This window comes from Gossypium hirsutum, chromosome D02, assembly GCF_007990345.1.
Source record: "Gossypium hirsutum isolate 1008001.06 chromosome D02, Gossypium_hirsutum_v2.1, whole genome shotgun sequence".
Taxonomy (NCBI): Eukaryota; Viridiplantae; Streptophyta; class Magnoliopsida; order Malvales; family Malvaceae; genus Gossypium; species Gossypium hirsutum.
The window spans coordinates 69,359,040-69,377,475 of NC_053438.1; the positions used below are offsets into that span (position 1 = coordinate 69,359,040).

The 18,436-nt window shown below is 30.8% G+C and overlaps 2 protein-coding genes across 3 annotated transcripts; both read left to right on the top strand.

The window, feature by feature from the left end:
• The first annotated feature begins 3,418 nt into the window (after positions 1 to 3,418).
• On the top strand, positions 3,419 to 4,641 carry LOC121202834 (zinc finger protein ZAT10). The gene has a single exon (XM_041089184.1). It carries the CDS (start codon positions 3,608 to 3,610, stop codon positions 4,433 to 4,435), a length of 828 nt encoding a protein of 275 aa, XP_040945118.1. The 5' UTR covers positions 3,419 to 3,607; the 3' UTR covers positions 4,436 to 4,641.
• A 9,090-nt stretch (positions 4,642 to 13,731) lies between these two features.
• LOC107908848 (BTB/POZ domain-containing protein NPY2) lies at positions 13,732 to 17,828 on the top strand. 2 transcript variants are annotated; one of them, XM_016836131.2, is made up of 5 exons: positions 13,732 to 14,061; positions 14,949 to 15,042; positions 15,730 to 15,799; positions 15,924 to 17,096; positions 17,175 to 17,828. In XM_016836131.2, exons 2-5 carry the CDS (start codon positions 14,981 to 14,983, stop codon positions 17,727 to 17,729), a joined length of 1,860 nt encoding a protein of 619 aa, XP_016691620.2. In that variant the 5' UTR covers positions 13,732 to 14,061; positions 14,949 to 14,980; the 3' UTR covers positions 17,730 to 17,828. The 2 variants fall into 2 exon arrangements, with proteins under 2 accessions (XP_016691620.2, XP_016691619.2); XM_016836130.2 differs by lacking the exon at positions 13,732 to 14,061 and having other exon boundaries at positions 14,113 to 15,042.
• Positions 17,829 to 18,436: the final 608 nt, after the last annotated feature.

Here is an 18,436-nt window from a genome sequence, read left to right on the forward strand (position 1 = left end):
TAAAAAAATCATAATTTAAAAAAATTAAAAAATATAAAGAATATATAAAAAAATTAAATTTTTTAAAAAAATTTGAAATAATAATTTTGATGACCTAAACAAGTAAATTACAAATTCAAGTCTATCGTACTAAAATATCTTCTTCTTCTTTTCTCGTACTTTGCTTTGAAAGAATTTCAAATATATAAGGTTTCAAATTTATATGCTCTAATTTGGAATTAATTCCATTGTAACAAGATTTTATTTTATATGTTTAAACTTTTAATTTAATTCAAACAATTTCACTCGATTTGAATCAACTTAAATTTCATTTCACTCAATTCGATTTGAAAAAAAAATTCAAATAAAGTTAAGATGATAAAATAGAACTCGTCAGTTCGACTAACTCGAATTTTTTCACTTGATTCGATCGAACATTCACACGTGGATCTAATTCAATATTGTATTAATTCCATTTTGATTCAATTTTAATTATCAAATTTAATAACTCAAAAAATTACTCATTTGTTAGACTTATTAGAACCAATTATGTAAGTAAATAAAAATATTGATATAAATAATAATTAAGAATTGGTTTTTTGTTCTAGATTCTATTAAAAATATAAATTTATTTTTGGTTAGTTTGTTTACAAAACGAAATTTATATAAAAGTGCAATGACTAAATTCTTAAAAATAAAAGTAGATGGAATACATTCTTAAAATGCAGAGAGACTAAATTCTTAAAAGAATAAAAGTACAGGAACTAAATTTCAAATTTGTGAAGAGTACAAGGACCTATGACATATTTTAACCTTTTAAATATCGATAAATTTGAAACAATACCTCAAAGCAAATTAATATCAATACTAGTTTGAATAGAAAAATGATACGCTTACGGCCAAAAATTCTACCATGCTTTTGCAAAAAGAGAAAAAGTATATCGAAAATTTTAATTATAGCATTAGAAATTTTGGATAACCTCTAAGGTGGGATATTATTATAGTGAGATCTTGTTGGATTTTTTTAAAATTAACAATTGTGAATAAATGAGGGATTATATTCAAATTATTAAAAAAAGTATAAAAATTATAAAAAAATATATTTTTTAATAAATTTATTTTTTTAAAATTAATTCATTAGTAACATGGTATACACATAGACTATCACATGATTCATCTATTTTAAGGTGATTTTACAAGCTATGCAAGTTCAAAGATTAAAAAGAAACAAAAATTAAATAAATAATTAAAATATATTTTTTATAAAGTTAGAGGACCAAATAAGAATTATTCCATTTTAGTATTAGTATAACGTGATTCTTTTTCTCCGGAACGCACAGTAGAATCCGCCGTCTACCGGCGGTACTTACTACTTTAATTTTCACACTACAAAGCACAAAGTGTGACTAAATTATAGGTCAGTGATAACATCACCCTGCCAGCCACGTATCTAATCACAGCCAACCATACCATATATAAATGAACACGCTTTACAGCCACTAAAATTGCTCAACGTGAAAAGTAAAAACGTGGCACGTGGTAAAGATAAGAATTTGAAATCCACGTGTCGCACTAGTGGAGACTCCCAACAAAAAGACGGCTTTTGATGTGGATGGATAATAACAAAAGCTTACTTGTCGGTTATGTCATGACATGTGAAAGTCGTTCAAAAGGGCACCGAAAAGTGCCACGTGCAAGCTTGGATGATGTTCAAAATCGCGTTACGTGCCGTATGTCCAGACGGTTTCGCGTTTGCAACGCTACAATTTCTACACTCTTTTGCACTTCTATTACTTCACTCTACTTAGCTCCACTGCGTACGGATTTTACGTATATACCCTCAATGCTCTTTTTAATACATATATTATTAGTAAAATATTTAAAATTTAAAATAAATAAATCTCTTATTTAAAAAATTAACCATTTAATAATTTATATATATGAAATAAATCAATAATTTAATTTTATGCATTCAACAATAATTAAACTTTGATTTTGTGTAATTTTATATATAAAATTTTAATTTGATTCAATTATTATAAATTATTAACATAATTATTGACATAATATTATTTTATGTTTATATATTCTATACATAAATAATCATATTTATTTAATATAAAAATAAATTAATTTATTTATTTTTTTAAATACGTATGATTAAATTAAAATTAAAATTTTACGTAACTAGAGTTTTATGTATATAATTTTAAAATTTACATCTTAAAAAATATTGGTTTGTTGTACTTTAAAAACATGAAAATTCTGTATTGTGGAAAATCATTAAAATTCCAGAAAAGGGGTAATAATGGAAAAGCAAAGAACAGGGAAGGGGATTTGTGTTAATTGTAGAAAGGAAAAGAGAGAATAAGAGGAAGGGTGTTAGAGTGACACACGTGGCTAAATAATGGATTCCCTTTTAAGGAATTAGCCGTGTGTGTGTCTTTCTAGAACTCAAAAAAGCAAAGCCAGCCAGCCAACCGAACACACATTGAAGTGTGCCAAAAAACCGAAACACAGGAATGTTACGGCAGAACAGACGATACCATTGCCAAGCTGCTATCTTACAACCAATCATCTTTTCACCAAGTTATGGGCACTCAATCTGTTTTTTTAATATTCTTGTTTGGCCTATAAGCCTTCAACGTGGAGCATATTTAGGGAATAAATAAATAAATGAATAAAGATTTCTTCAATCAAAAGGCAAACATGATTTGTAGTTGTAAGCAATATATGCCATTATTTTGGATTTTTATTTACTATTTTGTTTATATTTGATGTAATTAAAAAATATATTATTACCGATTGAGTTTAAGCTCGATTGGTATGAGTATTGTTATCAATATAGAAGAACGTGAATTCGAGTACGATGAAACGCATTATCCTCTTATTTATGAGTTAGGGAGGGAAATAACGTTCTCTTTTCATGGTTCATATTTTGACTTTGTCTCTAAACTTTAAAAGTTTCTAATTGAGTCCTAAAAATATTAGTATCTTATCAATAAAGTCTTTTGTCACTTAAATGCTAGCTCAAAAATAAACTATAAGCATGTGTGTACCTACTGCATTAACATCTTGGATTCATAGTGTTAAAAAGAAATAGCCCTCCTATATATTTTTTAACCGTCATATTCGAGTTGTTGATGTGATATACATACACATGATTACAATTTGATCAACGTATTTTAAATATGTTCCATGACAAATCTTAACTACCGTATAGCATCTAAACTGACATTTGCATTGATGGAAAGACTTGAATAATACAACATTGATACTTTAAAAACTTAATTAGAATGATTTGAAATTTAGGGACCAAATTAAAATATGAAAAATTGTTTAGGGACGTTTTTATGAAACTAACCTTAGAAAAAAGTGGGTAGAATAGCAGTAGGAAAGTGATAAGAAGAGCTGGCGTAGCAATGTTTTGACTTGGAAGAAGTCAAATATAATCTGCCAATAGAGAAGCTCTCAGTCTCCACACACCTCCTTTCCTTTTAGTTGACCGACTTTTCTTCCTACAATTTCTATATAAACCCCTTTAACTCACACCAATTTTAACTAGCACTTAAAAATTTTCTTTTGTTTTCTTGCACTTGATTGATTCGAAGGAAATTAGAAGATAAATATGGCCCTTGAAGCTCTGAAATCTCCAACAATGGCGACTGCCCCTTACAGCAACAAGTACGAAGACATCGACAACAATTACTTCGATACATGGAAGAAAGGCAAGCGTTCAAAGCGACAACGCGACGACGAGTCTTCTTCTTCTCCGCCGCCGCCACCACCGCCGACGAATGAAGAAGAGTACCTTGCTCTTTGTCTCATCATGCTAGCTCGTGGTGGTTCCACCACTGAAAACGCCGTGACAGACGGTGGAAACGATGACCATCGTCTGTCTTCTTCTTCTTCAGCACCGGCACCAGCGGCTTTGAAGTTGTCTTACAAGTGCAGTGTTTGTAACAAGGCTTTCCCTTCTTACCAAGCTCTAGGTGGACATAAAGCCAGCCACCGTAAATCCTCCACCGATGCTAAACCCGATAATCAGTCCATCACCACCAGCAGTACCACCGCCAGCGGGGAAGCCGGCGGTAACGGTAAAGCCCATAAGTGTTCGATCTGCCATAAGTCTTTCCCTACAGGCCAAGCTTTGGGAGGTCACAAACGCTGTCACTACGAAGGCGGAAACACCACCACCACCACCACCACCACCGCCGCCATCACCAACAACAAGAGCAGTAGCGTCAGCTTGAGTGGGGTGACGGTGTCGGACGGTGGCGCGTTGAGCCAAACCCGTTGCGTCGACTTTGACTTTGACCTAAACTTGCCCGCTTTGTGCGAGTTGGAAATCAAAGATGGAAGCAGATTTTGTCAAATCTATACAGAGCAAGAGGTTGAAAGTCCATTGCCGACCAAGAAACCACGTTTTATGACAGCTTCTTTAGCACAACATTAATTTCATTAGTGTTTATAGGAATTAAACATAGAGTGAATTCATTTATTTTTGGGATTTATGTTTTTCTTTTTCCATTGATTTTTGGGATTTCTATTAATTTGATCTTCTTTAGAGTGAATTCATTCATTATTTGTGACCTCTACTGTTGTATATTCCATTGATTCATTTGTTGAAGAAATGCTTAATATATATAAGTTTTTTTTTAATATTTAATTTGGTATCTTATTTTTTTTATTTTAGTATTTAAATTTAATTTCGATATTTAATTTAGTTTTCAAATTAAATAAAATTTGACTCGATGAATATTTGACGTATATACTTTTATCTATTAAATTAAAAAAATTCAAGTATTAAAATAACAGTGAAATAAAATTAAAATATTATATAAATTAAATTTGTTAATTAGATTGTTTGATGAATATAGATTTTAAATTATAAAAAATATATCCTTAATTTTAAATATTTTATTTTTTCTAAACAAAAATTAAATTTTAAATGTAAAGTTTAGCGGTATTATATAACATTAAAATAAATAAAATAAAATAGTATTAATTGAAAATATTTTTCAGTGAGTAATAAATTAACTCTTATACTTATTATTTATTTAAAATTACCAAAACACATATAAAAAATTAATTAATTTTCTATTGATTTAATTTTTTTCAATCTCCTACAAAACAGCCCTTAGTTGGAATGGGAGTGGAGAGAACTAAGCTAAGAACAAGGCAAAAGTGAATGCCGCGTGAAACAGCGAAGAGACAGCAGGCAAGGGACAAGGAGTCACGGAGGTGGTGGTGGTTTTATGTTTTACAGACAGGGAAAACCAGGCAGCCGGCCCATGTTAGGGGATCTAATGAGATGGTTAACAGTTGAAACCGCCTAGATATCCATCATCTCCATGTGGGTTTCCATTACATGCTTTTCAATGCACGTGGCTGGCAATGTCACCGTCAATGGATCACAATGATCATCATGACCTTGTATATATAATACCTCTTCTAATGAGATTTAAGCGGTAAAAATTATATTAAAGTTAGATTATATTTTGTTGTTTTTTATTAAAATAATGGATAATTTAATTACAATTAATAACTAAAAAGTAAATTAATTTTTTTCTTAAAAATTTTATTAATTTGTATTATTAATAATTGATGTAGTTAACGGAATAATCAGACAATGACATGTGATGTGCCATGTGTATCTGTTTAACTTTGAATAGTAAAAATACATGAAAATTTTAAGAGAAATACCAATTTGATATTTGATCTAACTTATAGAGGATAAATTGCTCATTTTTAATAAAGGAAAAAAATGTAATCCAAATCTTAATGTAGGGATTTCTTTAATACTTTTACCAAATTTAAGCCAAGTGATATTTTGCCACTCCACCAAAATGATACTAGTTTTTCTATGAATAATTTAAATAATTAATTATAATGGTTTCTTGTTTAATCAAGTTAATGAAAAGAAGATTATCCATGGTCTGATAAGTTGATTTTTCTACAATGGATAAAGAAATGGTAAAAGTACCATAGAGGTCCCCTATATCAAGAATCAGATTGCATTTTGCCCCTTCTAGTAAAAATGGGTAAATTAGTCCTTACACTTTAGATCAAAGAGTAAATTGGTCATTCCTGTTAAAAATTTAATCCATTTATATTGTTAAAACTAATATGGTTAACAGAATAACTAGACAATGACATGTGGCGTGCCATATATACCTTATGCTGACATATAGGGACCAAATTCTAACAATGAAAATAGATAGAATTTTTAATAGAATGATCAATTTTCTCTTTAATCTAACATATATGAACTAATTTGCTCATTTTTTTGAGTAAAAATGACAAAATCTCACTCCTAATAGAGGAGCCTCCATGACACTTTTACCTTAAAAGATCATAAATACGAGTTTTAAATCGGTCAAAATATTCATCTATTCTTAATTATAGTATAAACAAAAATTCTTATTATTTGTGAAATTTCTAAACTTTCGTCACTAAGGACAATCAATCACAACTTTTATGTTTTTTATCAATTTTACATAATTTGATTAGTATAATAACAAATTTAGCTCTAATAATTTACACATTCTATCAATTTGCTCATGATTTGACAAATTTAGCCAACAATATGTTTGTAAATGTGTAAATGTTGAGGCTAAATTTGTTAATTTTTTTTAGAATCAATACCAAATTAATAAAATATATAAACATCAAAGGCTAAATTTGTTATTATACCAATCAAAATTATGCACAACTAAAAAAAAACATTAACATCATGATGAATTGTCCTTAGTTGCTTGCTTCTAAAATTGACAGTGATTAAATTACTTCAATTCTTTTTAAAAGGACTGATTTGCTTAATTTTGAAACGGAGAAGGACTAGGGAGATCTTTTACCAATTATCTGTATAAGAACTATTACTAATACAATCTTAAGTCCCATTAATTTCGCCTTTTTATTAAAATATTTTTTTATTACAAAATAAAAATTATCAACTCAAATAATTCAAAATCTTTGAGTTAACAATCTAACTCTGGACGGGGTTTGTCTGTCCTAATTGTCTACGTAAATTAAGAACCAGTGTGACGCCTATCCTTAACTCTCTTTACTCAAAAGTCTTTGTATGCTTGTACGAATTCAATCCCACATCGAATGTGCGTGGCATATTATGATCAGTGCCAGCGCCATCTATACTAATCCCATGGGATGCTATAATTAGTCTAAATAGTTTCCTTGTGGGGTAACTTTACAGATGAGGAGGAGAAAGTAACACCTGGAAGCCTGCGACATTTTTGATAGAGAGGTTTGCTTTCTTGCGAAGGGATAGCCGTGAAGTCGGAACTACTTTTAGCGGCAGAAACTTGTTAATATTATCATTTTAATAGCTATATATATAATTTTTAAAAAATTAAATTAAAATTTTATTATTTTTAAAAAATTTTAAATAATTTTTTTTCAGTCTAGAGGATGCGGCTACCACCCTTGTCTACGCTAGAGGTGCTCATGGGTCGGGCCGGGCCCATAAAAAATTGTTGCCCAAGCCCGACCCAGCTTGAAATGTTGCCCAGGCCTAGCCCGAGAAAAATCATAAGCTCGGCTCGGCCCAGCCTATTTTTTAATAAAATACCAAAAATTTATTTTAAAAATTAAAAAAATTAAAAAATATATTTTAAAATTAAAAAAATTTAAAAAATAAATATATTTATTATATTGGGCCAGGCCGGGCCCTGGCCACCTCGTTTTTTTGCCCAAGCCCATATTTCGGGAATATATTTTTACCCAAAACCTCTCATATTTCGGGCGAGCCGTCGGGCCGGGCCGGGCCGCCCGACCCATGAGCACCTCTAGTCTATGCCCTGCTAAGAGTCTTTGCATTATGCGCTTTTTAAATTCATAATTTTATTCATTTTTGGGTATTTTTCGAATTTTATAAGTGTACTTTGGTCTTTGAATTTGTCATCTGATTCTATTTTAGTATCTAAATTTGATAGGATCAAGAGTTAATGGTGTGACCAATGTTATTGAAATATAGAATCGGATTAAACAATTTGAGACTTGATCTATATAACGGTTCCAACAAATAGGTTGAATTAATTGACTCAAAAGTTGCTTGAAGTTGACAAAAGAAAAGGAACAAAATCGATAGTTGAACATGTTGGATCGATGTAATATTCTTTTCCTTAAATTTTTGTAGATCTTTATGAATTTTTAACTATTGTTAGTATGACGATCGAATCATCAAATTGGTTGAATCAAGAACCAATGGACTAACTTGTTCAACCATTAATCTGGTTATTGATTGTAAACTTATATAACTTTATTAATTTCAAGTGATCATGAGCCACAATCTCATAGTGCCACATCATCAAATTTTTATATTTCTTAAGTTTAAAGACCAAAATGGACTTAGTTGTTAAACTCAAGTGTCAAAGTGGAAATAAATACAGGTGCCATAGTGAACCTAATTGCCAAGTTCAACAGTCAAATATTATATTACCCCTTTCCAATTTGGTCATTCTTAGTTTTTATATTTTTCAAAATTTGAAATTTAAGTTTTGACGCTAATGATAGTCGTTAAATTCATTAACTTTTGTTTTTTGGTAGTGTGTGAAAATAGTTGGCTAAGTGCAGGTAATAATATGTTTGCTGCATAAGATTTTAAAAATAATATAACTTGATTAATTTAATAATTATCGTTTTGTCATGATTGGAATTTTAAAATTCAAAAGCATAAGAATTATAAATGATCAAATTAAAAACACAAGACCTAAATTCACAGTTAATGCATAGTATAAGGACTGATGGCAACTTTTATATTATAAGATCAAGTAGTTTAATCTTTCGAATAATTATTTGATACATAGATAGTCGAAAAATAAATAAATCTATATATTGATAGGATTATTATAATTCTCATAATTGTAGGATATGAAAGTGTCAAGTGTTTTATTTATTTATTTTTTAAAACTTTTAAATTTACTAAAAAAATGGCCATCATTGTAAGACTACTTATGAAATTTTTAATTTTCATTAACCATGCATCAAATAATTATTGATGTCGATAAGGGATAAGGGTAGGGTTATTTAGAGATGGAACTCGAAATTGTTATCAATTAAATTTTCAATATAAACAGATAAAGATATGGATTTTGGGAAAACGATAATACAAGTGGTTAAATTATAGTTTCAAACCCTTTACTTTGCTTAAATATGAGATTTATTTTTTGTAAATTAATTTGATATAATTTATTCTTTGCAATTTTATAATGTAATTAATTAGTTCAAATAGTTAATAATATTTATTTGAGGCTATTAATGATATTACAAAAACAAATAGACTAAATTAAAATATATAAACTATATCTAAATTTTGAATAAAGGAGAAGAATCAAAACCGATATAATATGATGAATACATAAATAAAAATGTCATAAAAAAAGTTCGAGTTAATTACATCAAATATCCTCAAACTTTGATCATCATTTTAAATTGACGTTTCAAACTTTAAAAAGTTTTAATTACATCCTCAATTTATTAATTATCATATCAATCAGATCTTTCAATTATTAAAACCGTTAAATAATATGTCAAATTTTATGTGCCGTAATTTAAATAATTTTATTAAAGAAAAGTAAAATGAGATTGTATAACTTTTAGAAGTAAAATTGAAAAAAAAAATGAGCAATAAAGTTTTTGTAAAAGTTTCGAAAACCTTAAAACTATGATTTTTATGAAATCTATTTTTACAATATTTTTTGAAAGATTATACCATACACGGGTTTTTTGAACCTCACAAGCGAGTTTAAGACGTGACAAGTGTCTTATAGGGTGTAGTAAAAAATAAAAAATAAAAAAAATATAAATATAAATAAATATAATACTTGTCATACCCTTAGCCCACTTATGGAGTCTAGAAAACTCCATAGGTGATGTATCAAATAATTACTCTTCATATATATTTTTCTTGAACTTTTCGTTTTAAATTATATCACATACGATTTGACATATCATTTAACAGCTAAACTAATTATTTTAGTAAAGAAATAACCTTATTAATACAATCTCGATAATTTAATGTTGTAATTAAAATATTTTAAAGTTTAAGAACTAATTTAGAATGAAGATTATATAATGCCTTTGGGCCAAAAACTTTGGAAAGACTAGAGGAAGTACAAAACAGAACAGTAAATTGGGCTAAAACGAAGGGTTTGGTTAATGGGTTTTCGGCTCTGCATGGCTTTTAGTTAAGAATGTTAGAAGCCGATAAAATGGGTAAAATTGTTAAGTTCAAATATTAAAGCCGATAAAAGAAATAAAGTATTAAAATGTAATTAGTTGCTAAATTTAAGGCCAAAAAATTACATTAATCTAAAATTAAATAATATTTAAATTTGAGTAAAAATTACACAAGATTATGATTCACTCAAGATGTGGGTGAATATTTTATGTAACGAAATTGAAATAATTTAATTTACAAGATTTTTTAAATGATTATTTGAGTTATTAAAAATCAAAATGTTTTGAGTTCAAATTAGAGGTGTTCATGGGTCGGGTCAGATCTAAACATGATATTAATATGCTTTATGCTTGCCCAAGCCGAGCTTTGCTCAAAATCTGGGACTAAAATTTTACCCAAACTCGCCTATATTTGCAAAAGACTAACTCAAGCCAATTTTAGGCCTGTTCATATTATTTTTAATTATTTTTATATTATATTATTTTAATATTTAATTATTTTATACAATTTTTATTTATTAAAATTTTTTATATAGTCATCTTAACATTATTTTAATGTTTACATTAGAGTAGTATTATATATTTAGTATATGTTTATTTTTTAAATGTGTCCTAATTTACATAATATATAAAAATAACATAATATAAAGCATTATAAACTTAAACTATCAAGCTTGAACTCAACCCATACTTTAAATGGGCCTAATTTTTTTTACCCAAGCCCATTTTTCGGACCTAATAATTTTTCCAAATTCTCCTAAATTTCGGATGGACCTTTGGGCCTGGGCGAGTAGCCCGACCCATGAACAAGTCTAGTTCAAATGATTTTATACGATAAATATTTTTTTAATAAATTCTCCATTAAATTGGAATAAAATTAAACGGTGACATTAACTCAATAAAAAACATTAAATATTATTTTTAACTTAGTTGCACGTATTCATATACAAAATTTTTTAAAAAAAACCATAAAAACTCGAATTTAAAATTTTAAAATTGGCATCTTTTTATATAAAAATCATGAATTTTTTTTATTTTTAATTAAAATTTGAAAATATTTATTTAAACTCAACATGAAATTCGTAAAGTATGATACATGCAATGTGCTCAAAATTAGGCATGTAGATGTAGGAAGCATCCTTTTGTAGTTATGAGCATCTTTTTCTATGTTCATAAATCAAAATTCTTCCACACATTTTTCTCATGGAAGTCTTCCAACTACACACCTTTTTATTATCAATAGCTCGTATCAAAAAATATCTGATTCTTACAAATAAATTTATGGCGTGAGATAATAAATTATCAGTTAATCATCGAAACCTTACAGTAATAAATAATGACAAACAAATGGTTAAATCAATAAAAAAGTTCAAGAGTACAATTCTATCAGGTCAAAGAAGTTGAAGAGTACAGTTAGGCAGGATGACAGACTTGCTACAACAAGAAGCTTAATGAGTGATCAAAATGATAGATAGATCATTGGGTTTGGCAGATACTTGGGAAATTGTACAATGTTGGAGCTTGAGCTTTAGGGTATCTTGGATGGGTTAAAGCTTATCCCAAATAGAAGACTCGAAAGTGTCCTAATTCAAACAGATAGTCTTAAGGCTACTATTGCCATTCAGGAGGGTGTCTTTAGAATTTTGAACACAACTATAATAAGAAGAATTCATCAGACCCTGACAAAGGTAAAGCAGCGAAAGATTCAACATATTCTCCGAGAAGAAAACACAGTTGCAAATAATTTAGTCAAGATAATTCGCGGCAGAAGACTAGGTTTAAAATTGTTTGAAGATACTCCTTTGAGGATCTAACTTTTTAAGTCTATATTTTTTAAATTTCACAAAAAAAAAAAAGCCTATATCTCAACCAACAAACATGTTTAGAAGAGGTATGATCAATAGAGCCACTTTTATTTTGCTAAACTATTCTCCTAATCTATCATCACCTTCCTCTCTACCAACTTATCGGGATGGAGTCAGAAACTTTTGTTTAGAAGGCAAAATAAAATTCAAAGTTCTTGGGAAGCGCAAAGCATGAATATTGTATTAAAAAAATCAAATTGAATTATAAAAATTTTAGAAGGACTAAAAGGGCAATTAGCCCATTGAAAAACTTCAACACCTGTATAGCTCTTTTGCCTTCATCAACCCAAACTACCTCTAATAATTATATTATTAAATTCCTATTTATATTTTGTGTTTTTTGTTTGAAGTTATATATAATAATTTATGCTTGATACATATGAAAATACAAATTTAATAATATAATTTTTTTTATTGAAAGAATCGAAATATATACAAATTGCAGGCTATTAGCAGACCTCAAACTTGACCTAATATGCTATAATTGAACTTTGTCTGTTTTAATTCATTTTCACTTGTACTAGCATTAAATATTCTTTTGAAACTCTATTTTCTATGGAAGCATGAAAGAATTTATCCGAAATTGGTTAAATTAAATTTTATAACATTTTTATTAATTTATTTAATTTGAATTAGACGAATAAATAATAATAATATTGTTAATCCAATACTAATTTAATTCTAAAAACAATAAAAATAATGTTTATAAACCCAGATTTCTTTTTTAAAATAGACAATCTGTCCATAAAACTCACTACTTGTAATTGAAAAATACCATGTATTATGTTTACACAATTTTTTTTAAATTAAAAATTGATAAAAAATTTTTTTATTGATTTCACAATTAAATCCTAGAGATAGCTTATATTTTACACACATTCTTGATTATTATGCTTTTAATCCTTGAAGCTATCTTTAGTAATTGGGCTTCACAATTATTTCTCATGCACTCAGATTTTGACATTCCATCAAAAGAACCAACTTTTTTTTCCCTTCTTCACCCCACTCTTTTAGTCATGATTTCTCAACAATGAAAGGGACCATATATCTTTTCTTCATTTTTTTTTGGGATTAAAATCATGAAATTGTAATAAAATTTATAGGTAAAATGACCTCTTTGATGCCTCTCGATATTGATATTAAGGAAATTTATCTTTTTCAAAAGAAAAGTAGAGCAATTTAGTTATTGTCAATTTCGAGAGTGAGTAACTAATGATAATTAATCATGTTTTTTTCGTCAATTGTATAAAATTTTGATTGGTGCAATAGCAAATTTATCCATCAATGTTTATATATTCCGTGTAAAGACTACGAGCTAAATTTATTAAATAAAGACCAAATTGACAGAATGTGAAAACTATAATGACTAAATTTATTTTTATACCAATAAAAATATGTACAATTGTTCCAATTTTTTTTGTGAGAGACTAATTTACTAAATATCAGAATTAAGAGGGACCAAGAGGTTTTTTTACCAAATGTATTCAGTTCATAGGGTAATAGGAGAGAGATAGAGATAGAGATAGAGATAGAGAGAGAACAATATAGGTTAATTAGGACGCAAGTAAAGAGTAAAAGAGAAGCCCCATTTATAAGCTGAGAGTGTCAGCTTTGGCGTACATAACTGAGCTTAGAGATGTTGACTGTGTTAATACCAACGACCCCAAAAACTAAACCAAACTAAATCTACTTTCTTTCACCATTATTAATAAACCAAAAATTTACACAAAACAACAACAAAGCTAAAATATTTGGGTTTGTATTGAATAGCAACCAGCTTGGCTTTTTTTGCCAAAAACTTCAAAAAAGATATAGTACTTTGATAGGTACTAAAACCTGATGAGTACAAAAAACTGGTGGGTTTAATGTAAATTTCCTTACTTTCTTGGGCTTTGGTACTTTTTTTTTGTTCAAATTGACCAAAATGCTCCTCTGCATGGTTCCTGTGTGACTAAATAATTACTGTTCAAACGTTCTATTACACTTATTGCAATGGTGGTGGCGTAAAAAAATGATCTTGGTAAGCTCTGTTTTTTTCATTAAAGTCTTTATGTTCTTAAAATGGGATTTCTTGTTTTGCTACAATGGTGAAGGTGCTATATATATATACATATATTCTTTATGGGATTTGCAAATTTGATACAAGGGTCTTGGATATTGTTGGGGTTTACACGGAGAGTGGCTTTTGGGGGATTGCTTTTCACTCTTCTTGGATTCCAAGTTTAATTATATGATTTATGAACATTTTCCCATTTTCTCATTCATGTGGTGGGGTTTTGGGATTTTTTTTAAATATATTAAAAATCTGATCTTTTGAATCTTAACAACTTGTTATTTTTATAACTTAGATCTCTGTGCGATATACTCTGATGGATTCCTCAGATTGATATTGTTATTTGGTAGTTGATGTTTTGATTCTTCATGTTTGTTTATTTTGATCTCTTTTTTTTTTTTCATTTATTCCCATACTTTAAAAAATAATAAAAATAGATGCTTGTTGTCTACCGTTTTGGTGGTTTCTTCATCTGATACCAAGATGCTGCTTTTAAAACTATATATTGATTAGTATATGCCATGTTTGGAGCTTGAAACTCTGGTTTTTGGGAATTATTTAGTACAAAAGGGTCTGTCATCTATGTTCCCCTGAGTTGACTGAGTTAGCCCGGACTCAGTGGACTTTGCCATCAACAAAGGAAACAAATGTTTCCATGGCTCTCTTTCAACTTTTTTCATAATTTATTACTCAAAAATCCCGTCTTGCCATTGAAAAAGCTGGTTGAATTTAGAAGCTGGGTCCCCATTCCCCACACTTGGTGTTATATTCTTTACCACTTTTGGCAATGTTTTTATTGGGTTATGTGAGTTGCTGTGATAGTTTGGTGATTGGTTTTGAGTAAGATTTCACAGGGAAGGAAAGGGATCCTGTTTGCTTTGACAATATGAAGTTTATGAAGCTTGGATCAAAACCGGATACCTTTCGAAGTGATGGGAATAACGTGAGGTGAGATCTCTTGGTACCCTTTATTTGAAATCTAACGTATTGTCACCCTATATGTTGTTTGATGTATTCAATCTTCCATAAGATCATTGCTTTCTTGTTCATTTCGACTTGCATAGTCCTATTAGGAATCCTTTTGGAATGATGTCAAATATCGGTCTTTGGCTTATGTTTTGATGTGATTTGCAGCTTTTTGTAGTCTATTCATTTGTTATTTTTCCTCACAACAATGACTAATTTGCTGCTGCTTAGGATTTTCCGAGAAAAAATCGACAGCCCTTTTTTGAGTATCTTCTGATCCAAGTGACGGATCATCTAAATCTGACTAAACCTTATGTGGTTTTCACTTTTTATCTTTCTTCTATGGTTCCTCATGTATGCATTATGCTTTCTGCAACTTTGATTGTGCATAGCCTATGCATCGTTTATTAGTTAAATAAATCCGGTAATCGTCAAGTTATAGCCTATGCATAGAGTTTTGTATCATACTGGTCGTGTATTGCGTAGAGCAATTCAAAGAGTTTTCGCTTTCCTATTTTAATAGGTTTAAAACCAAAGGTAGATGGTGTTCGAATTGAATATAAACTCTTACTACAAGCTCTATGGTTAACTTTTTTAATCTAGGCTTTGTCCAACCCGTGTGAGTGTTGAAAAATTCTGATGGTTTTACGCTTACGTGCTCCTCTTCAGGTATGTAGCAAGTGAGCTAGCAACTGACATTGCAGTCACTGTTGGGGATGTTAAGTTTTATCTGCACAAGGTATGCATTCATTTCATATTTGGTTTAGATCAGTTCAATTGAGCAAGCTTGACTCCGTTCTGCTTGTTTATAGTCTTAAAAGTTCATTTGGGATTTTGGGATTAATGGAAGAACATATATGCAGTTTCCCCTTCTATCAAAAAGTGCCTGCTTACAGAAGCTGGTTGCAAGTGGTAACGAACAAAATTGCGATGAAGTTCAGATTTCTGACATTCCTGGTGGCTCGGTTGTGTTTGAGATATGTGCCAAATTTTGTTATGGCATGACCGTCAACCTTAATGCTTACAATGTCTTTGCCACTCGATGTGCAGCTGAGTATTTAGGAATGTATGAGACCATTGAAAAAGGGAACTTAATTTATAAGATCGATATCTTTCTCAACTCCAGCATTGTCCACAGCTGGAAGGATTCGATCATTGTTCTTCAGACTACAAAATCTTTGTCACCGTTATCCGATGAATTGAAGGTGGCCGGTCTATGCGTCGATGCTATAGCTACCAATGCTTGTATTGATGTTTCCAAGGTTGATTGGTCCTACACTTATAACCGGAAGAAGCTCCCAGAGGAAAACGGGAATGATCCGAACTTTAATGGTGTCAAAAGTCGACCAGTGCCAAAGGACTGGTGGGTTGAGGATCTGTGTGAACTTGAAATCGATCTATATAAGCGTGTTATAATGAGTATTAAAACCAAAGGAATACAATCCCATGAAGTGATCGGAGATGCTTTGAAAGCTTATTCTTATCGAAGGTTGCCGGGTTTCAGTAAGGGTGTAATCCATTCTCGTGATGTTGGAAAGTATCGATCAACGGTTGACACTATCGTCTGGTTGTTGCCTGCAGAGAAAGGAAGTGTATCTTGCAGTTTCTTGTTTAAGTTGTTGAAAGCGGCTATCATAGTTGACTCAGGAGAAATGGCTCGGGAACAGCTGGTGAGACAAATAGGACAACAACTTGAGGAGGCTTCCCTGAATGATCTTTTGATAAGAGCAGCAGAAAGGGAAGACGTAATGTATGATGTCAATATGGTAAAGAAAATAGTGAACAAGTTTCTGATGCAAGATCGGAATGCTGAATATGAATCGGAAGAAAACGAGGTTCAGGAAATACAAAGATCCGGAATCTTAACAGATGCTTCCAAGCTGATTGTGGCAAAGTTGATAGATGCATACCTTGCTGAAATCGCAACGGATCCGAACTTACCCTTGTCAAAGTTTGTAGACCTTGCTGAAACAGTGTCTTGCATCTCTCGGCCTACTCATAACGGGCTTTACCGAGCCATTGACATGTATCTTAAGGTGAGAATCTTGCCAAAACCTGTATTTTTCCATGCATAGCAAATCCGCATTTACATGAATTGTGCTGTTTCGATGCAGGAGCACCCATGGATAAGCAAGAGCGAGCGGAAAAGGATATGCAAGTTAATGGACTGCAAGAAACTATCAGCCGATGCATGTATGCATGCTGTTCAAAATGAGAGGCTCCCATTGCGTGTGGTCATTCAGGTTCTCTTTGTCGAGCAACTCCGGGGGGCTGCTGCCACTTCATCCGGAACTAGCACTCCTGACTTACCCAAATCCCTGAAAAACCCAAATGGCGGATCTCACGGGAGCTCAAGATCAGCACCAACTAATCCGGAGCAAGATTGGGATTCAGTGTCTGCAACCGAGGAGCTGAAGGCTCTGAAACCCGAACTGGCTGCCTTAAGGTTGAGAAACCGCGGAGATAATAGAAACAACGTTGACAACGCGGCCGCCATTAGTAAAATGAAAGGTTTAATGAAGTCAAAGAGGATATTTACAAAGATATGGTCAAGCAAAGCAGCCATAGGTGAGAACAGTGGTTCAGATTCATCAGAGAGTCTTGGTTCTGCAAATCCTGAAGAAGCTAAATCAACACCATCTAGAAATAGGAGGCATTCAGTTTCTTAGTAGAAAATGTGGGAAAATACATTAACTTTTTGGTGGGGTTTTTTAATGTTTTTACCTCTCCTAATGACAACGGTAAATTCAAGACTAGTTTTATGTTAACTCAGTAAAATGAAGCATACTATATACATATAATATTTTATATATATATAGGTTTGTTTGTCTGGCCATCGATGAATGCAAGATGCCACTGCCATGTCCATCATGCAACACTTTTAGTATCTGTTTCATTTTTTTCAGTCACTCTTGAGTCCAAGATGGGCTGAAAATGATCAAGTGCATGTAAGTAGAATATAGTTACTATAGATATCCTCATACCTCCAAACGAATTTACTTAGACTCTATATTAGGGGTGTTTCGAGGTCTTAAGTTGCATAAGGTGGGTTTGAATGGGCGGTGTACTTATCTGCAATAAGTGTAAAAACAACAGTGGCAGTGTGATTAGATACGGTAGCGTGAGACGCATTGTACCACACCTCACTGCTCATCCAAACCCACCTTAAATTGGATTGAACTCGTCAATCAAATCGAAAATTAATTTATATATCGGTCCAAACAAAACAACAAAGGAGTTAAAATAGTTTCAGAACGAATTGCTGTTGGAACTGCATTTTTTAAATGTTTTTAACCTAAATTAATGGTCCAAATTGAAAAAAAAACACAATTGGCCCAACCCAAATACTTAATCCAGCTGGCCCAACTACTTAAAT

Excerpts from the sequence above, each read along its gene's own strand:
- LOC121202834 (XM_041089184.1), top strand. The coding sequence starts at position 3,608 with ATGGCCCTTGAAGCTCTGAAATCTCCAACAATGGCGACTGCCCCTTAC.
- LOC107908848 (XM_016836131.2), top strand. The coding sequence starts at position 14,981 with ATGAAGTTTATGAAGCTTGGATCAAAACCGGATACCTTTCGAAGTGAT. Across the intron at positions 15,043-15,729 it reads AGTGATGGGAATAACGTGAG|GTATGTAGCAAGTGAGCTAG; the intron begins GTGAGATCTCTT and ends GCTCCTCTTCAG. Across the intron at positions 17,097-17,174 it reads CCATTGACATGTATCTTAAG|GAGCACCCATGGATAAGCAA; the intron begins GTGAGAATCTTG and ends GTTTCGATGCAG.